The 23177-nt window shown below is 41.5% G+C and overlaps 1 protein-coding gene across 1 annotated transcript; it reads right to left on the bottom strand.

Annotated features, from left to right (window-relative positions):
• Positions 1–2420: 2420 nt before the first annotated feature.
• On the bottom strand, positions 2421–15149 carry BEND6 (BEN domain containing 6). Its single transcript, XM_065401394.1, has 6 exons — positions 15030–15149; positions 13840–14017; positions 11496–11713; positions 10002–10194; positions 5920–6058; positions 2421–2571 (listed from the first exon to the last, which is right to left on the bottom strand). The coding sequence occupies exons 1-6, from the start codon at positions 15147–15149 to the stop codon at positions 2421–2423; spliced, it is 999 nt and encodes a 332-aa protein (XP_065257466.1).
• Between the last annotated feature and the right edge of the window lie 8028 nt (positions 15150–23177).

Below are 23177 nucleotides of genomic sequence, written 5' to 3'. Positions count from 1 at the left end.
AGCACAGTGCACTGCACCAAACTGGTGTGTGTTTTCATCTGAAATCTAGATTTTCAAAAACAAACCAGCCTGTAAGCGAGTGGACTCACCCCTGCAGTGCCACCTGCTAGTCTCTTTCAGGAATTAGCTTATCCAGCTTCCAGAGCACCCTCTGCAGGCTGATGATCCACCTTACCGCTGGCCCCCATGTCCCTCCCAGGACCCCAGTGCCCCTTTCTCTGGGGTGCTGCCCCTCTGGCAGTAACCCCTCAGTCTCTCCCCACCCAGGGGAACCCCCACCCCCTATCCCCACCTTGCCTCCATGTAAGGCTACTGCCAGTCACCAACTAGCCCCCATTCCCTGGGGCAGACCGCAGTGTATGCCACTCATCACTGGCAAGGGGGGGTTTGACCTGCTGCTTTCTTCGATCACCCAGTACCTCTATGGGGCTGGAACCAGGCCCTACAGCCTGGGGAGCCACCAGCCTGGAACTCCCCTGCTCCTCTGGCTTTTCCCCAGCCCTGCCTCATTCCCAGGTACCTCTCAACCTTCCAGCAGCCAGGCTTGTCTCCCTCCACAGCTAAAGGAAAGACTGCTGAGCTTCTGGCTGCCCTGGCCTTCTTATAAGGCCCGGTTAGTCTGTTTGGGGCATGGCCCCAGCTGCAGCCACTTCCCCCGATCAGCTGGGGTTTTGCTCCCAGCCCTCTGCAGGGCTTTTCCAACCCCTTCCGGCTGGAGCTGGTGCTCACCCCGCTATGCAGCCAAACAAAAACTCTTTCATTGAACGTCCCATTTTAAAAATGAAGAACTACAAAGTTTAATTTTAATAGTTTGACAGCCCTGGAGACTGATGTCCTGATTATCCTCAGAACAGGTACACAGGGGCATTTTTCTGCCAATGTGACTCAGCCTAGAGGTGGAGAGCCCAATTCTCAGATTAGATGGTAGTTCAGTGTAAAGCCTTCTCAAACTACAGTCATTCTACTGAGACTGCCACCAGTGGAGCTAATTATGCAGTTTTAGGGTACTCGTGTGCTCCTTATGGACACCTGAGCCTCATCAATAGCACTGTCACAATTGGGGAAGTGGGTGGACAGTAGAGTTTTCCTGCAGTGCACCATGTTCGTAGGGCTAGAGTGTCGACATTGGTCAGGGGGCATTAGGCACTTTGGGATATGTTAACTTTGACTCAGGTCTGTGCACTGCAGTGTGGATGCCAGAGCCCTAGGTTGGAGCATGGGTCAGAAAATTCTTAACCTGGGGTTAAAATGCAATGTAGATGCTCAAGACCAGGGTTCCCTGATGTAGGTCAGCTGACTCGAGCCCCACTTACCCTAGGCTAACATTGCTGTGTTGCATATCCTAAATGTCCTGTATTTGGTTGGGGGAGTTCCCCTGGTGCAGGCATTGTCAAAGACAGCTGTAAGGCTGCTTTCTAAGGGCTCATTTGTAAGCCCTGGTGTAAAGGGCATGCCAGGGGTAGGACTGGTGAATGTAGAGATGTGTTAGAGGTGAGGCCGTAATGTACAGTATTGCTCTGATAAGATTCTGAACAGCACTGTGGTTCACACAGCAGTGTGGGGACGCTGCTGTAACATAGACAAGCTTCCAAGGTGGTCTAAATTATGCTGGGGACCACTCTACTGGAGCAGCCCAGGATCAGGCATGTCCTGGACTGTGAATTCTGTGCTGCCCCTCTTAGAGGCGCAGCACAAAATCTTACCGTCAGTGTTTTGTCATAGATAGGAGTTGACAATAGACTACATGTACTTTACTGTTAATGCTTTTATTTTTTCTCTGGGACCAGTCAGAATTTTGTATCTGTGAGTTTTTGGTGACTACGGATTGTGTAGTTTTGTTTGTACTGCATTGTATGTAAGCTCTGTTTTACTACCACACAGAATGTCTTGTAAAATATTCAGATCAATAAAAAGTAAAAAGCCCAAATCCTCGATTGTTTGCCACTTGGATCAATGTAATATGCAAACTGGCTACAACGGATGATGGTCTGAAAGATTGACTTAAGACTCAGAGACGGAAAGCTGAATTCTGAAGTGGCAGCTACAGAAGAAACAATTGAAACCCCTCTCTCAGATTGAAATATGCCCCCTCCAGTGTAACACTTAAGTGAATAAAAATAAATTTTCTTATTATGTTTCAGATGTATTTACTGCCTGTCCACCTGCAGCCCCACTGTGATTCCCAAGAATCCCCTATCCAAGGCCAAAATTTTCCTGGCATGGTGCCTCTGTTTAAGTTGTATATCTGCGAAATCCTGATTTTGTTTAGTGATACAAGCTATTAACATGTGCTGGGTGTCTCATGTTTGCCAGTATTTGGGACTGAAGCTGGTGGATATGATATTCAATTAGTTTCCAAGGTATCTGTTAGATTGTAAACTCTTTGGAGCAGGGCCCATTGTTTGGTTATAATCTTAGCTTTATACATTATCTAGTACAGATGGCCCCTCCAGTCCATAAATAGGGCCTCTTGGCACAACTGCAATACAAACAATGAACAACAATTGAATAATATATTCAGCAAAGCATTTCTGATAAACTTTAGAGCTATTTGAATAGAGCAAAATACACCTGGAGAATAAATTATGTGACAAAAACCAGTAAATTTGTCAAATACCTTTCATTAATATTATATGACTAGCTCTATTTGGTAAGGGGTTGCGTCTAATAATGAAACATGAATTTGGCTCCTGGAGAACTTTCAGTCTGGGAAAACATATAACAGTGTTTCTGTCACTTTCTGAAAGGTTTATAGGTGATGTTTTGTAGACTGTGATAGTTCGTAACTGCATATAGTTTTTGTTATACAGTATCTAGATTTATGTAGATATTACTGTATTTGCATTGTTAAGCATTGTAATGTTAATTACATTGTAATTAAGTTAGGGAGAAGAAAGCAGTTAACAGAAGACTGAATTCTGCACTAATCTACTAGATGTGAAAATGAAAAACATCTAAAGTGAAGTAGGGACCCCTATAGGTTGTTCTCAGAAGGAGGCTGGAAACATAGTGAGTTTGCGCTTGGTTTGGTATGCCCTATGGTTTTGGAGTGTAGTGATGCCTTGGTGAGCAGCTGTCCTCCCAGCCCTCTCCCTGGCTCCCTAGCCACGGATCCAGTTCCTCATGGAGCTGCCACAACAAGAAGAGCTTCCATGAGGCTGGAGGAGAATGCTGAGGAGCAAGTTTCCCATGTCTGTGGAAAGTGAGAGGAGAATTTGGACCTACAAATTTTATTACTCAGGTACTTTGTGGCAATCCTACTCTGTCACTTTTAGCCCAACTGTAACAGGGACAGTCGCAGTGCTAAAACAACCCCCCTATACCACAATGCATCACAGTTAAAAATAAAATATTCTAGCATTCCAAATAACATGTTATTTTTTAAAATTTAATGCAAAATGCCATGCAAATAAACATGGCCACTCACTTTATGATAGTGCTTTGAAGACTGCTTGAGGCATCAAGGAGGCCTAGTGGCTTGAAACACTGGGGTATGAATCTTTAACACAATTCATCTTATCACTGCAATAACAAGATCTTTGGCACAATATAACTGCTCTGATTAATGCCTAATCAATATTTCACATGAATTTTAAAGGTGGTGTGAGTCACACCTATGTAGTATTGATGCTGAAAAACAGGAGGAGTCTGACAGAAGTACTGTATGCAACACAGATTTGTCTGTTCCATTGGGCCTTTAAGTGAATTGACCGTTTAGTGGTTGACAATGATGTAGGAGAATGTGGACCTTTGGGAGGATATTTCTTTCCAAAAGTCCTAACGTAAGGTCAATAGTTTCATCCCTCATTAAAGAGGTTTTCTCCAAAAATCTCCACTTTTATTGACTTACAATGTGTCATATAGGTCTCATTTTCTATTAAACTCTAATTTTTTTGAATGACATCTGAAAACATTGTAATAGAAATTGGTGACTTCATTAAAAACAGGGACAGGTTTAGTATTTTTAGACCATACCTATATATATAAACTGAGAATAATGGTAATCATAATTAATAGCTCTTATATGGCATTTTTATCAGTAGATCTCAAATTGCTTTATGAAAGAAGTCTGTGGAGTGGGCTAAGAGTAGGAGAAACTGCACTTAGAAGGATGGTGTTTCTCCATGACATAATCCCCGCCTCAAAGACACGGGTCTTTAACAGGTAAATTAATGCAAATCCTGTCAGTATCATCTTATCCAGGGAGCAGGAGTTTCACTATCATAGCACTAGAAAATCTAGTGGAAGCACAGAACTTCTGACCGTGTCTTTTGGATGTCCTGAGATCTGTGCAGAACTTGAGATCCACTGGTGTTGGGGGCTGAACCTTGTGGAAGTTCAAGTTTCTTACACATTTAATTCATATGAAGAGGACAAAATGGCTTTATAATAGGAAGAATAAATAATGTAGAATCTATAATAGACATATTCATCAAATTAGTCTGTTACTGATTTTGAGGATGTTAAATCTTCTGTCTTTTCTTCCCTTAACTTATTTGCCCTGTGTGGTCTGTCTAGAACAGGGGTCGGCAACCTACGGCACGCGTGCCAAACACGGCACGCGAGCCGGTTCTGAGTGGCTCACAGCTCCCCTGCCGCGGTCCCGGCCCCCAGCCCCACTCAGCCCCCCCGCCCACCGCTCTCCCCTGAGGGGTCAGGAGGGAGAAGCTTGGTTCTGCGGCAGCCAAGCTTCCCCCCTCCCACGCTTCTTCCCCCAGCATGGTGTTTTCCTGCCCTGCCTCCTCTCCCTCCCTGGCCAATCAGCTGATGGCCCTAGCGAGGGAGAGGGGGAAGAGCGGCAGCGTGCACACAGCTCCGTAGAGGAGGCAGAGAGAGGTAGGGACGGAGCTTGGGGGAAGGGGGTGGAACAGGGCATATCCCTTCCAGCCCCCTGCTGGAGCACCCCCACGAGCCGAGCACCCCAGCCCTCTGCCCTGACCCCCTCCACACACACTCAGCTTTCTGCCCTGCACCCCCCACACACCCTAGCCCTCTGCCCTGAACCCCCCCCACCCCAACACACACCCAGCCTTCTGTCCTGCACCCCCACAGCCCCATCCCTCTGCCCTGAACCCCCCCCACACTCAGCCTTCTGCCCTGCACCCCCCATACTCCCAGCCCTCTGCCCTGAACCCCCCCACCCCAACACACACCCAGCCTTCTGCCCTGCACCCCCACACCCCTCTGCCCTGACCCCCCACACACACTCAGCCCTCTGCCCTGAACCTCCCACACCCCAACACACACCCAGCCTTCTGCCCTGCACCCCCCATACCCCCCATCCCTCTGCCCTGAACCCCCCCACACCAACACACACCCAGCCTTCTGCCCTGAACCCCCTCCCCCAGCCCTCTGCCCTGACCCCTGAAACATCCCCCCCCCCCAGGTCTGGGGTCCCGGCCGCAGGCCCTGATCAGCCCTCTGCCGGCCTAGGTGAACAGAACCCCAGGCTGGCAGCGAGCTGAGCAGGCTGGTGGCGTAAGATCATCAATTTAATTTTAAATGACGCTTCTTAAACATTTTAAAAACCTTGTTTACTTTACATACAATAGTTTAGTTATATAATATAGACTTATAGAAAGAGACCTTCTAAAAACGTTAACATGTATTACCGGCACGCGAAACCTTAAATTAGAGTGAATAAATGAAGACTCGGCACACCACACTTCTGAAAGGTTGCCGATCCGTGGTCTAGAATGAGCAGCCTTGTTGTGCTGCTATGTAAATAAAGAGTACTTTTCTATTTTGTAAAATTTATACAAGGATGTGAAAGGATCTCCATATTCGGCAACTATATCGGTATGAATTTATATATGAAAGATAATTTTGAGATTACTTTAGTTTCTGTTACTGCAATGGCAGAGACACATATTGAAATACGTTTGGGAGGCAGGCTTGCCTTTTTTTTTAAAGACTTACCAAAAGCTATGCTTCTGAAAAACAACTGAATTAAGATCTTTGCTTAAAATTGGCTTCTTGGTGCAATTGTTTAGCTTTTGCCCCATCATTCTCCGAATTAAAGCATCATCTGTATTTGGAAATAACTGTTTTGTGATTCCTGCAAAATAAAGAGATGACATTTATGAGACCTTCAGATCAAAGTGCCAAATCAGGGAAAATATTAAGTGTATGATCCAAGTTGCATCAATTGGGCTTATGAAATTTAAACATCCAAAAGAGACTTACTCTACTCTTTTCTGTATTTGGCCTCTTTGCTCCCCTTGCCCACTGCTCTGCCTGGTTCACCAATTTCCGGTCTGGTTTTCTCCTTCCATATTGCCAGTCCTGCTCTTACTTTGTTGGGCAACTCAGAAGGAAGTCCCATGACCTTGATGACTTCCTGTATTATATTCTTCCTATATATACTCTGCCTTTCTTCCTTTATCTCTGTTCTCTTCCTGGCCAATTAATCCTAATCCTACCCTCTTATCCACTCCCATGACAGCTCTTCACCACCTTTGTCTCTTCTTACTTCTTCCTCTTCCATTTCTGTTCCTCCTGCTCTGTCTGCTCAGGGGCTGGCTGACTTCTTTGAATGCTGCACTCACATGACCCAGCAGGAGCTCTCTACTTCCTGCTTCCCTGACTCCCTCACCATCCTCACCTCCGCCTTCGATTTTATCTTCTTTTAACCATGTGTCCCACTATGAAATCTTCTAGCTTCTATTTTCCTGAAACTCTTTGATTGGCCAGCTTGTTCCTATCTCCTCACACATCCTAAAACATCTGACTTGCTCCTCGTTCCTTCTTGGTCTCTTATCAGTTGCTCTCGCTGTTTTGACTCCTTCTCATCTGCATTCAGGCATATGGTTTCCCCTCACCTAACAAAATCCTCCTTTGACTCCTGGTCTCTTTCTATAGCCTCCCCTTTATTTTTGAGCTGCTTGTCATCATCTTTCTTGACACTTCCCTATTAGGGGTCAGTGCGTTATAGCCTTCTTCCAAAATTCATGATTTTATGCCAGACTGTCAGGCAGATTGATCTCTCTGAGGTCCATTGATATTCAGTCCATGTACTGAGTCTTTGGTCTCTCCCTTGGTCACCTTCCATCCACAATCATGTCAAGAGCTATACTACTGATATAACTCTCCGGGCTCTGCTGAATATGCCCATACTAAAATAGCCTAGTCTCCCTCAACTTGTCTTCAACTGGAGCAACTCGCATTAAGCCTCTTCTAAGCTCATTTTGTTTCCTGTCACAGAGTGTTCAACCATTTGACCATCTCAACATCTTCATTTCTGTGGTGGGGAGCATACTAATTTCCTTTCCTGTGGCTGGCCAAGTCTCTATTTTGTACATTAAGATGGGTTGAATTACATTTTATACACTCTACCTTTTACATAAGAACGTAAGAACAGCCACACTGGGTCAGATCAAAGGTCCATCTAGCCCAGTATCCTGTCTTCTGACTGGCCAATGCCAGGTGCCTCAGAGGGAATGAACAGAACAGGTAATCATCAAGTGATCCATCCCCTGTCGCCCATTCCCAGCTTCTGGCAAATAGAGGCTAGGGACACCATCCCTGCCCATCCAGGTTAATAGCCATTGATGGACCTTCCTCCGTGAATTTATCTAGTTCTTTTTTGAACCCTGTTATAGTCTTGGCCTTCACACATCCTTTGGCAAAGAGTTCCTTTTAACTTTATTGGCATCTTTTTATCATAGAGAACTGGGATCAATGCCTGCCATTTGCACCATGCAGCTTTAGTACAATGCTTGGCATCTTTCAAGAGGGAACCAGAGTCAGCCATTGATCCTAGGAATTTAAATTTTTTCACCCTTCTAAGCTCTCTGCCTGTGATATCCTTTATGGTGGGTCCTCCCTCCTCAGTCATTTTCTACTGTAGCCCTATTTAGCTTTGACTCTGGAACTCATTCCATCATACGTATCCTGGAAAAGATGGACATATCCTTCTGGCACACTTCTCCATGATTGTACACCTTTTCTAGGTTCACAAAGATCTTACCCAGTTACTATCTCTTTTCTCTGAACTTCTCCATGAGGATTCATAGTGCAAATATGACATCAATTGTGCTCTTTCCCAGCATGTACCCATGCTGACTCGTCCAAACTTCAACCATTCCACATATCTTCACGCTGCTTGTATAGCTGTCTATTCCCAGTGCCTTGATTCCCTCTCCTCCACCCCCCTTTACAATTCCCTCCTGTTTGACTTCTGCCCACTCCATTCCACTGAACTTGCCCTCACAACAGTCACTAATAATCTTTCCCATTCCAAGTCCAGCGTCTGTTCTCCAAACTCACTCTGCTCAATCTTTGCTGCCTTTAACATCATCAAATACCCATCTTTCTGTAACACTCTCTCTTCCTTGGGCATGATTAGCTGTCGTTTTCTTCTTACCTGTCTGACTGCTCCTTCCGTGCTGCATTTGGTAGGTCCCCCATCGCCTCTCCCCAATATGCTGGTGATTCTTAGGGGTCTGTCCTTTGTCCTCTCCCCCCCACCCACTGGCACTTGGGAAATGGATGAGGTCACCAAGACCTCTCCTCTTACCTCTGTTGATGACTCCTCAATCTATCCAGCTATCTGTCCAGGCTTGCATCTCTTCCTAGCTCTCTGATACTTCAAGAATGGCCTCATGTTTTTTAAAAACTAAACATGGAAAAGACCTTCTAAATCTTTCCTCCTACAAACACAATTTCTCTATCACTTTTGACAACTCCAACTTCCCTGTGTCGCCTAATGCTAAAATCAAAATAAACAAACAAACTTTGGAGTTATCTTTAGCTGCTCTTTTCTTCTTTTTAACTAAAACTAGGTACTTCCCTTATCTTGTCACTCCTCCTTCTATAACACTTCTAAAATTCACCCTTTCCTCTCCACATGTGCTGCCAAAATACTTGTTCATGCCATAACTCTATCTCACCTACACTACTATAACCTCTTTCTCTCTTCCCAAATTGCTTCTCCCTACTCAGTCTAGCCACCACTTTGACAGCTAAAATAACCTTCCTCTTCTACATTAGAACCAGGTCAATCCCTCAAGTCTCTTCACTATCTCCCTCACTCTTTTGGCATACATTTCAAGCTCCTTGTCCTCCTTTTTAAGATGACACCCAGCTCTGCCCTGCCGACATTTCACTGCCTGTTGCTAACCATCTTGCCATCCTACACTTAAAAGAAACAAGGTAGGAAGAATAGTTAATCTCCTACTCCCTCTTTCACATTTGGGTCTTTGTTTTTCACGTTGCTCCTTAAACCTGAAATGAACCACCCTTTGGTCATGTCTACACTACCCGCCGGATCGGCGGGTAGTAATCGATCTATCGGGGATCGATTTATCGCGTGTCATCTAGATGCGATAAATCGATCCCTGAATTGACGCCCGTACTCCACCTCGGCAGGAGAAGTAAGCGGAGTCGACGGGGGAGCCGCGGCGGTCGACTTGCCGCCGTGAGGACGGCCAGGTAAGTCGAACTAAGATACTTTGACTTCAGCTATGCGAATAGCGTTGCTGAAGTTGTGTATCTTAGATCGATTCCCGCCCCAAGTTTAGACCAGCCCTTTCATGGGCACCAACCATCTTCTGTCTTTAAACCCTTCTATTAAGCCCTACTTTATTTGCCTTGCTTTCCATTCCTGTGCCTCACCCAATCTTAACCTCTTTCAAAATATCAGAACTTATGTTCACTCACTACAGAATATAGCTAGCTTTATTTATATTTATATAAACTCTTGTCCTCTCTTTGCCTACCGTTTGACTACTTTAGGTGGTATTTTTAGTTTCTGTAAAGCATCATGCAATATTACAGTCTATATAAATGTTTAATAATAAATATTAATAATCCAAAATCCACATAATAGGAACAAAAGGTATTTTGCTTTTTACTGATTCTGCACTTTTAACAGTAATGAGATAATAAATGTGAAAAGACCAAAACAAATACAAATGAATTAGTAACATGAATGTGGCAGTTGAAAGTGCGACGAAAAATAAGACACAGTGCCATATCAAGTAATATAAACTAGTCATCACCTATGATTTCCTGAACTTCATTCTGATTCATTGCTGGTTTTGCTGCTTTATCCTTTGAAGAGGAGGATTTTGCACCTGTCAGACTATGCGTGGCCATGTACTCGTGTGTATAAAGGGCTTGCATCAAATCATTTATAAACTTTTGAGGCTTGCTCTTGTTACAAAGGGCAATCTGCCATTTTTCAATCTTGAACTGAAAAATACAATGGTCATAGACATGACTGTTCCAATCCTCACAAAATACAACCAAATGTAAACATGCTTTGTAAAAAAAAAATTATTTCCAACATTTTAACATTTTCAAAAGCAGCATCTGCACCAGTGCACTCAAAACTGTGTGCCCAAGGTGTGTGCACCTCTAATTTTGGAATTGCACATGTAAAATACATTTTGCAGATACAAGGGAGGGGCCAGATTGTGGTGCCTTACTCATGCTGGTGAACGTTTTCTCAAGCAGGCTCACCGGTTTCAGTGGAACTACTCGCCTCAGTAAATGCTCACCAATGTTAGTAAGAGCTCCAAAATCTGGACCTAGGCTATTAGCTATCTAATGCAGCTGCTGTTTGCATGTAGAAATCAGAGTACTTGGTCTCCCGCAAACTTGAGTTTGCAATTTTAACCCATGTGAATTTAGAGGCAGGGTTACGACCACTTAGAAAATATGGGCCTGTATGCTTATTTGGAGATGTCAGGGTAGATTTTGTACAGAACAGTTGTCATATTTAATTTAATTTAATAAAATCATCATCTCTTAATAGTCTTGAATGGATTTTCCAATTTAGGGACATGTGAAATAAAGTCCATACAACTGATCTGTACAGATTGGCATGACTCAGTACATTGAAACATTTATGTAAATTATGAATGCAAAAACTAATGGCGTTATTATTTAATTAAAACTTTAAATTGATATTTTTCCTGTACAGATTCTGTGCCTGTGATCTCCTGATAATACTATAATGGAACATCTGGGACCAGGTTGCTCCATCCAAAATCAGAGTAACTCCAATTAAGTTCTGGCCAATCTCTTTAACGTGGGCAGAAAGACACTCTTCTCCCTTGGTTTATTTATTTATTATTTAAAAAAGAAAGAGTTAGACCTTCTTTCATAACTTTAAGGTCATATTTTCCCCTCAGCTGTTTGAAGTCAATCAAAGTCCCCCCTGCACAGCATAGGATTTATTCCTTGAATTGAAAAGCATTTCATACTGGTCCATGCTCTGTCCTCACCCACGGACATGAAAATCTACTGAAGTCAAGGGAGTGGCAAAATTGCACCTGAGGGTGCACTGTGATTCACTGTGTCTAAAGGGAAACCTCTCGCACACAAAAGGATAACGGTTATTTATTAATAAATTCCTCAACTATCCTAATTACTGTCTGATAATAAAATTATCATTACTGAGGTTTACTTTTCTTTACATAGTCTCAATAAACGTTGCAATATATCAACTTTTATTTAACTCTTATTGCTGAAATAAGCTTTCAGCTAACCTGTTTCTCAGGCTGTTGCTCCTCTTCCTCCACGTTCAATGCTATCGGTGAATTGGAGTTACTGTGGATAGTTGCATATGAATCTGATAAAGAACTGTTTGATGCTTTCCAGACAGTGTGTGAATGAATACTGGAGGCAGATGTGGTCACTCCCCCCTTGAGCAGGGCCTCAGCCATACCTACCAGTTCCTCAAAATGTGTGACTGCCTGTGGCAACACTGAAATTGGAAAGAGTGATCACTAAGAATAGCCACTGATGCTACTAAACTTTGGTTTAGTTTCATGTATACAGGTATTTTTGTAACCAAACTCCTGTCACAGTAGTAAAAAGAACAGGAGTTGCAGTCTCCTTTTAGACCAACCCCAGCCATCAGCAGAGATATCATTAGAATGGTGTTTTCTTTTTTTAAACTCCTTTCCTGTCACCAAATAAACCCCACAATGGAGATCAGGCTTCTAGTATAAGCAGTGTGCTAGCTCTCTGCGGATTGTTAAAAGGAGCCATTGGTTAACACATGCCCACTGTAATGCTGACCTGGCTGTTTTTCATATCTTTCTCTTACACTGCTTTCTCAAAATATGTACAGCACTACAAGATTAAAGAGTATGGGCCAAATTCAGAATAGTTAGAAGCAGGTCCAATTCTATTCACTTGAATGGAGGTATGTCTGGCTGCATTTGACCTTTTATTTCTTGCTATAAGAAATCCTTTAAAATGTCCCTTTATTTGGTCAACACATTATTTACACAGATGAGCTTTTCTGGAGTGAGTCCATTACAAAGATTACATTCAGCGGAGTGGCAAAGCATGATCCGATGAAACACTGTAAGAGATAAAGAGGAAGCAAAAAGCACAGTAATTAAACTAATAGAAATTATACAGCAAGGGGGAAATGTGAGCACTCAAGAGGAAAGTAGAAATAGACCTAGCAATTTAAATGAAATGGACAGATATTAACAATCTTTTACTGGACTAACTTCTGTTGGAGAGAGAGTAAGCTCTCTCTGGGTAAGCTCAAAACTTGTCTCTCTCACCAACAGAAGTTGGTCTAATAAAAGATATTACCTCACCCACTTTGTCTCTCTACTATCCTGGAACCAATACAGCTACACCACCGCTGTATACAGATATAACGTAGAGAATTTTTTCACTTCAAGGTCCCAGAAACAAAGACAGGGTTTTCATCTCGAGGCCAAAAGACCAAAAACATCAAGACACTTGATCACGGCCTTGGATAGACCAAGAGACTACCTACACTTGACCTTAACAATATCAGATTCAACCTGAAAAAAATGGTACTGATACATTTAGAGAAAAACCATTCAGAATACAAAGGTAAAATGGGTGAGGGAAGACTGAAACAAAGTAACAATGAGAGAGGACTAGGTAGACAATGAACTGAACTGAATATGTGCTTGCAACATTATATGGTGACCAAGGGGGAAAAAAGCAATGTTATACTGGGTTGTATATACGGTGGCATCATGTTACTGATAAGGCAGACCCTATTTAAGCAGCATTTGTTCATTTACATTTTGAATGCTGCATACAGTTTTGGCTGTCCATATTAAGAAAACAACAATGAATTGGAGGGGGAGCCAGAGAAGACCAACTAAGGTGATTAAGGTTAAAAGAGCTAAATGGGTATAAATTGGGTAAAAGATTACAAGGCATCACCTAGAAATAACTAATGATTTTCAAATGGAAGAAATTATTTGGTTCACGGATGAATAATTAGAACTGAAGGGACAGAACTAAGTAGGGGAAATTTTAGAATATCAATAATTGCCGAACAATAACGTCAGTTAGACTTTGATCAGTGGAGTCCCAGTTGCTGGAGTTATTCAGACTTGACCTACAGTTATACAAGGCACATAGAAATGTTCTATGAGGAACAATCCCGCTGATTTAACAGATTTTTTTCCATCTTTAAACTCAGTGATCTCACGGTCTCTTTTTAAGTTGATTTCATCTATGGGCTAACTGGAATTAAATGCTGTAGTTACGCAGAAATGACTTTTTTTTACTAATTTGGAGCTAGATCTTGACAGATGCTTGAGCACTCACAATTCCCACATAAGTGTCCTCACAACAATCAGGACTTTATGTGCTTTCAGCTCTCCTCTTCATCAAAAGGTGTCCATTTTTTCATGTTCTCTGTGTATATATATCTTCCTACTGTATTTTCCACTGCATGCATCCGATGAAGTGGGTTTTAGCCCACAAAAGCTTATGCTCAAATAAATTTGTTAGTCTCTAAGGTGCCACAAGTACTCCTCATTCTTTTTGCTAATATAGACTAACACGGCTAGCACTCTGAAACCCATTTTCCCCAAAGTTTACCTTGAAGCATGACCAGTGACTGCCGTAGGCGACAGTTTTCTCTCATAGTGTCCGTCAGTTTTCTTTTCAGACTTTTTATTTTGGCACATAGTTCCACTTTGGACAACTGAAACAAGGGCTCCTCATCATCACTGCTGCTTTCACTGTACAGAAAGGCATTTCCAGAATATGGTTCTCTCTGAAAAAATAAATAAATTGGGCTATAAAGCAACAACAGAAAATAAAAATATCTACTATTAAACTGTCTGGCTAAAGGAGGATATTCTCTTTACAAAGACACACAAAGTATAAATATGAGTTCACTTTAATAATCAACTTAATTAACATTGATATTGTAATTCAATTTACAACCAAACTGGTTGACTACGATATTAACAATACTTAGCTCTAATACATTACTTTATATGTCCCCAGCACTATATGAACATTTATTAAGATAGCATCGTTCAGCAGCACTTAATTCACCTAAAATTTTAAATAAATTATTTTTTTAAATGTGAACCTCAGCTTTGTTGTGCTGTACAGCTGCAAATTACTGATGACAAGATGTTTTACCTGTTTGTTAATTAAAGATGTTTCAAGTTGACTCAGGATGTTGGCAGAAGCAGAGGCCTGTAATGATTTCTTTCTTTTTATACTCTTCATCATTTTCCCCTGAAAACAACCGCATGATAATACATTTGTGCTCACATAGTGCTTTCTATCAGAAGATCTCATTGTACACTACAAACATTTATTCATTTTGGCCTTACTATGTCCTTTGAGTAGAAAAAAATATGTCTGTATCTCTTGTCAGTTCTGAGATCCATGGGTTCTCCTGAGTAATTTGCAGATCTCAGTCCATGGCAGACTTCAGAAGCCATGACCCCTGCCCACTGTATGTGTCGTCAGACCCCTTTCTCATTGGGGATGATGCAGTGCAGCTGCACGACATCCAAAGCTGTGAAGATTCTACACACATGTTCTCCTGCTGCAACTTCTGATAAGGATGGAGGGAAGATCTGGACTTGTGTTATCAATTACCCCAACATGTCATTGAGCTAAGGCATGTGAAGACTGCCTTTGTCCCCACTGCCAACATACACATACTGTGTACCCAGAAAAGTCAGTAACAATGGACTGGAACATTATACTAAGGCACAAAAGTAACAGGTTCACACCTGGGAAAACAACAGAGACTGAAAACCCACCTGCCCTTTGTCCAGGTCACTATCTTCACTCTCTGAGAATATCATCTCAATCCTCTTCCTCTTGCCTTTTCCAACAACTTGTATTTTTGTAATTTCATCTGCCTGCAATATCTTTTGCATCATCTCAACTAGCTCTTGAGGGTCATCTGAAGTGGAGGAAAGAGAAGTCCAAGCAGATGATACTATTCTGCTAGTCATCTAGTGACATCTGAAATTAAATTCTTATTAATGGGCTGCTTTGCAGATGGACTCACCACTCATGTACACTACTTTTACTAAATGTCTCTCTGTCTTCCTTTCTCCCACAGGCCAGTTAACTAGCACCTGCTCATTTGGTTTCAGGAGTCCTTCTAGTTCTCTGTCGTCATTGGGAAGATCCTGAATCCATGAAGTCTCTCCGATTTGTAGCGAATTATCATTTACAAAATCGAACAGCGTGAACTTTTTCATTTTTAAGGGATTTCCTTGTCCCACAGCCACAGCCTGAAGAATTTCATAGGAAAAATAATTGTTATTTCATCATGTCACTGGTGTACATGAAGCTTTACAAACAGATTTTTTTTAAAAAATCCAACCCTCTCCTCCTTGGATCTTACAATCTGAGGGCCTCTCTGTGTGAAAATAACCTGTATAGGGGAAGAGAAAACTAGCCAAGTCGCCTGTGAACTCTTCCTTCAAAAGGGGAGAGAGGAAGAGTTTGCCCAGCATACATATAGCCACAGAAGTGGAAAGAGATTTGGTCTCAATGTGCAGCAGCAATCAAAAAAGCGAACAGAATGGTAGGAACCATTAGGAAAGGGATAGATAATGAGACAGAAAATATCATATTGCCTCTATATAAATCCATGGTACGGCTACATCTTGAATTCTGCTTGCAGATGTGGTCGCCCCATCTCAAAAAGATATATTAGAATTGGAAAAGGTTCAGAAAAGGGCAACAAAAATTATTAGGGGTATGGAGCAGCTTCCGTAAGAAGAGAGATTAATAAGACTGGGACTTTTCAGCTTGGAAAAGAGACAACTAAGGGGGGGATATGATAGAGATCTATAAAATCATGACTGTATGGAGAAAGTAAATAAGGAAGTGTTATTTACTCCTTCTCATAACACAAGAACTTGGGGCCACCAAATGAAATTAATAGACAGCAGGTTTAAAACAAACAAAAGGAAGTATTTCTTCACACAACGAGTGTCAACCTGTGGAACTCTTTGCCAGAGGATGTTTTGAAGGCCAAGACTATAACAGAGTTCAAAAAAGAACTAGGTAAGTTCATGGTGGATAGGTCCATCAACGGCTATTAGCCGGGATGGGCAGGAATGGTGTCCCTAGCCTCTGTTTGCCAGAAGCTGGGAATGAGTGACAGGGAATGGATCACTTGATGCTTACCTGTTAATTCCCTCTGGGGCACCTGGCATTGGCTGCTGTTGGAAGACAGGATACTGGGCTAGATGGACCTTTGGTCTGACCCAGTATGGCCTTTCTTATGTTCTCCAAACCTATACACTACAGGGGAACCACTGAAGAAAAGGGGCATTCACACAGAGGGTCTCTGCCTCCACACTACTACCTTGTCTCCTTATCTGTCTGCCGCCCCCTGACCACTATGCCTGGAGTTTCCCTCACCTTATAGCGTCCTGAATGCAGAGGTAAAAAAATATAGACTCAGAAGGCTTAAAGGTACAAAGATGATAAAAACTTTAGACAACAGTTTACCCTTGCAACTTGAGGTGTACGTATTGTGTATGCTATTTAAAGGGATGTATGACTAAAAAGACTATTAGTCATCCTATGGGCAACAAGATGTACAGTACAATTAGTCATATAGGAGCAACCCAGAACACCAAGGATAAGTGACTGGATGAAGTCTGACACATTCTGGCAATGGAAAAGTTGACATATATAAGAAATGACAATCTCAGGACTATCAGACAGTTGGGCTGCCTTTTATGAACTAGATTAAAGGCTACAAGGAGAACACAGAACCAACATTTACATTCCCCCTCCCCCCCCCCCTTTTTTTTTTTTTACATTAGACTCTTGAAGGAAAAGACTATTTTAATTCTCTTGGCAGTACTGAAATTTCATGGGCAGGGGGAAGGGAAGGAACAAAATGCAAACTGGAGTAGTTTATATTTTAGTTTGTTCTATTAAAAACAATGCAACATCATTTAAATGGCAGCAGATTATTGTTAAATGGATTACTACAAATATAAGTCAGTTCATATAGATGTATTACTTTCTGAAAATATTTTCTACTTTTAAATGGTCATTAGAATTTTTAGAAATAGCTATGGGATTTTGCCAAACTTTATTCTTCTCATGGACACATATATGGACCTATCTATCAGTTCAGGGAGGTACATCAGTTTTACAGAGCTGCAAACCAGTGAATGTATGAAGGCCCAAATGTGATAACTGAGTGATTTGTTTGGTCTCATTCTGTGTTAAGGTGATCTGGTGGTGTATGCATGGGCTGTCATGTAGTTAACCAGGAGCTGAAAAGGAGCACAATTGTTTGAGGCTATTATGCCAGAATGAGAAGGTCTGGCTCAATGCTTTAAAAGGCAATTCACCCCTTTATGGAGGGCTAGCACAAGGCCTATGAACCATGGAAATGCTTCAGAAGAGCTGGCCCTCTGCACAGGGATACATTTTGTCCTCTTAATTTTCAAAAGACCAAATATACTCCCCTCAAAAGGCTTAATGATATGATGCTCTAGTGATAGCCACTAGGCTGAGAAAGAAATTACCATTAAAAAAATGGAATAAGAATTATCATTAGTACTCTCCATGAAGAGTTTGTTGGGTATGATATGAGTAGCATTGTGTAGGACTGGGTTGTACTTCTATTTTACATTTTTTCACCAAAGTGCAATTTCATGAGATTACATTTTCTTTAATATGAATGCAAAGTACTCCACTTAGGAAGGAACAGTCAACTGCACACACACAAAATGGGAAATGACTGCCTAGGAGGGAGTACTGCAGAAAGGGATCTGGGAGTCATAGTGGATCACAAGCTGTATATGAGTCAACAGTGTAACACTGTTGCAAAAAAAGCAAACATCATTCTGGGATGTATCAGCAAGAATGTTGTAAGCAAGACAGGAGAAGTAATTCTTCCACTCTACTCTGCACGATAAGGCCTCAGCTGGAGCATTGTGTTCAGTTCTGGGTGCCACTTTTCAGGAAAGATGTGGACATATTGGAGAAAGTCAAGAGGAGAGCAACAAAAATTATTAAAGGTCTAGAAAACATGACCTATGAGGGAAGATTGAAAAAATTGGAGAAGTATGGAGAAGAGAAGACAGAGGGAGACAGACAGTTTTCAAGTACATAAAAGGTTGTTTTAAGGAGGAGGGTAAAAAATTGTTCTCCTTAACCTCTGAGGATAGGACAAGAAGCAATGGGGTTAAATTGCAGCAAGGGAGGTTTAGGTTGGACATTAGGAAAAACTTCCCCATTGTCAGAATGTGTTAAGCACTGGAATAAATTGCCTAGGCTGCTTATGGAATCTCCGTCATTGGAGGATTTTAAGAACAGGTAGGATAAACACTTGTCAGGAATGGTCTCGTTATCAGTTAGTCCTGCCTTGAGAGAAGGGGACTGGCCTAGATGACCTATTGAGGTCCCTTCCAGTCCTATACTTCCATGATTCTCAGAACAACTAGAAAGCTGCAGATGATCCGAAAACACCCAAAACTTTACACATAAAGTCTGGGGAAGAGGAATCCCCAAGTCATGAATCACTAGGAGCCTGATTCTGCTGCCCTTACACATGCTAAGTAGTTCTTTAGTCCACAAGAAGGAATCACTCAACATTGGTGTAGGTGGCAGAATTGAGCCCTAAGGGTTGTGCTCCTGCTCCCAGTGAAGTTTTGCCACTGACTTCAATAGGAACGGATGAAGTCCAAAATTCACACTAAAATCAGGCCAATGGAATAGAAATTTGGCCAAAGGGAGATATACAAAGTGCAGGGTTTAAAAGAGGTCTGAGTACATGTGCATGCTCTGACAAACCCACTCTGCCTGACAGTGATAATTAGAGCCTTATCACAGCAGTCACTGACTCCGTAATTTATCATTATTTAAAAAAAAAATCTGAGACTTTTGAGGATTTTTGCATGTGGTGGGTGGATGTGATAGTAAACAACTGAACCTATTTCACTGAGAGCCTGCCAACTTAAAAACATGGGAATCTGACGGAAATTAGAAAATAATATTCAGGGCTAGTGATTTGTCACACAGTCATGGATTGCATGACTTCTCTGATTTTAGGGGGAGAAGTCACAGAGCTTTCAGGGCTGCTTTAAAAGGCATCTGTGCTGCGCTGCGCTGCTGCTGCTTTTGCAGAGGCTGAGGCAAGGAAGCAGTGCTGAAGAGGTGGCAGAGGCTCTCTAGTATCCACTTCTCTCTGCTGCTACTGCAGCACAGAATCAGCATGCAGTTCAGCTGTTTTAAATATATTAGACGCGAAATGGTTTAAATCAGTTTTATTGCAACATAAAGGACACTGAGTCAAATAACACAACCTTCAATTTCTTTGGTATTTTTCTTTTCCCCCACTGATCTCTTCACACAATTTACTATGACAAGCTAGAGACCCTCAGGGATAAATATCTACCTGTCTGTTGGCATCTTCTTGAGAAAGTAATTAAAGTGGTTGGAAAGGTAGAACAAAACGTCTGTAATGAAGAAAAGAAAAAGTCCAAGATCCTCCACCTATAGAAGGAAAAGGCAGGGCCAGTCTTGCAGTTCTTTCCCATGCAAAACTCTCACTGGAGTCAGTAAAAACAATGAGGAGTCCGGTGGCACCTTAAAGACTAACAGATGTATTTGGGCATAAGCTTTCGTGGGGAAAAAACCCACTTCTTCAGATGGAGTCAGTGGGCGTCTTGCTTGAGTAAGGACTGGATGATAGGATGCATCATCTCCAGGAGATGTTATCTGACAAAACAGATCACCAAAATGTAAAACAAATGTGTACACACCCTGGGTAGGGCCACTAGTTGCTGCTTGGGCAGAATAAGAAAGAATCATAGTAAAAACTGCCAAATTTTTTTATTTAAAAAAAAAAGCTGAAATGTGACATTTTGACAATTTATCAACTTTTTTCCTCAAACCTTTTCAAAGTGGGAAATTTGTTGAAACAGATCTTTTCCAGCAAACAGTTTTACTTTCAATGAATCAGCATTATCCAATGAAAAAAATGTTTGCTCAGTAAACTCCAACCAGCTCAACTCATAAACCTGCACTGTAGAAGAGGGCAGCTTTATAATCTGATCCAGCCTCCAGTAGCTCCATTGGTATAGGACTCCAGGGAGAGGCTATCTATGCATCTCCCAGCTGCCTTAGACCAGTGGTTCTCAAACTTTTGTATTGGTGACCCCTTTCACACAGCAAGCCTCTGAGTGCAACCCCCACTTATAAATTAAAACCACATTTTTTTATATTTAACACTACAGGCAGTCCTCAACTTTACGATGTTTGAGTTACGACAAACAGCACTTACGACATTTATAAATTGTCATCGTGTTTTGACTTTACGACGTCGGTTTCGACTTTACGACGCTCGATCTGACATTGTTCCTCTGTGAAATTCAAGTTATGACATTTTCGACTTAAGATGCGATTTTCAGGAACCAATTGTGTTGTAAGTCCAAGGACTCCCTGTGGAGGCGAAGCGGGGTTTGGGAGTGGAGCCTGACAGCTTGCGATCCCCATGTAATAACCTCATGACCCCGTGAGGGGTTATGACCGCCAGTTTGAGAACCCCTGCCTTAGACTGTCCCATCCTGACAGGGTCCTGGCCACTTTTGAGGCTGTACCAGCTAAGTCCAGTACCCCCATTCCTGCTGGACTTTCTGCTTTTGGAGCTTGGAATTTAGAATCTACCAGTGTAGAATGAATCTGGTCTTGTGTTGTCAATGTTTTTTTTTCTCTGCTTTGGGAGGCTTTATGTCCGAGTCCTGACATTGAGAGTTTTGGTGGATTAAATAATTTTCACTGGAACAGATGTAATTGTTCACTAATATTACAGTGTGCAGTTACTAACTACAGAAGGGAGTTGTGTACCATTTATTAAAAACCACACTTGCATGCTTTTGTAAGCAAGTTACAACTGCCAGATTCTTCGTCTGAAAACACAAGCTACCCATTTCATAACTACTGTACCTTAAATTTAGTGTTTATTTCTCTTGAGAGACCCTAATCTATCCCTAGTTTCTCTGAAATCAGATAGCCTGTAGAATTAAAAAAAAGGTGGAAGCAGCCATTTACATGGAGTGTAGAGGAAACGTATATTAATTGGATCCCTAATTTTTGCAGACATGCTCACATCTCACATACTGAACAGACATTAAATATACAATTTTGCACATACGATACTGTTACTAAGCAACCAGGAAAGCCAGAATAAGAAAAATAAACACAAAAGTCTTTGTAAAGACATCTCCCTCCCTGTGGCTGACACAGTCTGTTCCAGTTCCATTCAGCAAGAGAGCTGGCAGATACCACGATGAGATCACTACTTCTCTTTCCTCTCAGTAAATGTAATGTAAAGTATTACAAATTTACAACATGTGATTTTAGCCACTCACTGAGTCTGTTCTCAATGAAGTTAGTGAGAGCTTTGCTACTGATTTCAACAGAAACAAGATCAAGCCCACAATATACAATCCTTTACTGTATACCTGTTTCCTATCCTCCCAGGATTAATGCCTATATAGAAAAGATTAAACTCATAGTATTGTAGTGAAACATGATCATTCTGAAATGTATATATACTACCATTGTTAACATTTTATATTGACCACTTTCTGGGTCCAGCCTTTAATAATCCCAATTCTCACTGGAAAGTCCCTCCGCTAACCAGCTACCAGCAGGAGGGGAGAGAGCTGGGTTTGCTGCAGCCAAAACCACTTCACTCCACACTAGGACACTGGTCCTATTTACAGAGTTTGGTCTCCATTGCTTTTTAAACTGAATTTCCCAAGAAAATTAAAGATATGGGTGCAAAATATCTTGGACTAAAGTAAAAACTCAAGAGAATGTAAATGGCCTCATAACAAGTTTATAATTAAAAATAAGGCCTTATTTAACTATTTTATTTTTCCAGTTCTATGGTCTAATTCTGTTCCCACTGAAGTCAGTGTGAGATTTATCATTCACTTCAGAGGGAGAAGAATTAGGCCTTCAGTGAGGAATGCAGAAGTGCTGTTATTGCTCAAGAGCTTTATAGAGTGATATCATAGTCATTTTATGGGAAAGAATGATTTATGTAGAAACAAAAATCCACAGCTCTCAGGCAAGGTTTACAGAGCCCAGACTTCCCAGAAACAACAGAGATATTTTGTTACGCATTTAGCTGGAAAATTAGGGGGAAATCTATCAGAATATCACTGCAGAACTTTATAGATTCTGTAGATACATTTAAAATTAGCCCATATCCACTAGCAGGGGATATACCAGTGAAGTAAATTTTCAGGCCAATGTGTGAGGGAATTTAGCTACACAATTCTTACTATCAGTATCTATCAACTGTACTTCTCCATAACTGAATTATAATGGATGGTTTGTCTGGTATAACTGGCTGTGAAACATTTTGAGATACTTCTGTGTGAACTGATGTTATTCATAGTAAGCCATATTATCTTATTTACACAGGTAGTCTCACTGATTTCAAAGTCCCATTGGCATTTGAAGTCTGCAGGACTATCAGTATGCAGGGTTTGGCCTATATCTTGTACTGCGTGTCAAAAATCTCCTTGAGGAGTCTGTGAGGTGATTATTTTTCATTGCAGTTTCCTGCATGCTGTGAGCTTCAGCAACCTAGAAATACCTTGACATATTAATAACTCCTAAATATACCAATGTCCACCATAAGAACAATTCTGTTTTTAATTATAAGGTTGAAGTATTTTCTTTGAAAATGGTCTAGTTCCTGCACCAAACCATCTACCTTCTTTTGTAATCCTGAAAGATGACAAAGGAAAAATAATGGATTTACTAAGCAGAACTAGGATTATAACAATATTTTAAAATTAGTAATTAATTTAGCTAACAGCTCAATATGTTGTGCAGACTCACAAAGACTGGGGAGATGCCTTTACTGAACTCAGTGGTTTACTTTCATTAGTCGACTTTCA

This window comes from Emys orbicularis, chromosome 3, assembly GCF_028017835.1.
Source record: "Emys orbicularis isolate rEmyOrb1 chromosome 3, rEmyOrb1.hap1, whole genome shotgun sequence".
In the NCBI taxonomy this organism is placed as follows: Eukaryota; Metazoa; Chordata; order Testudines; family Emydidae; genus Emys; species Emys orbicularis.
The sequence above is the reverse complement of the archived record's forward strand: the minus strand, read 5'-3'. Positions and strand labels throughout refer to the sequence as shown.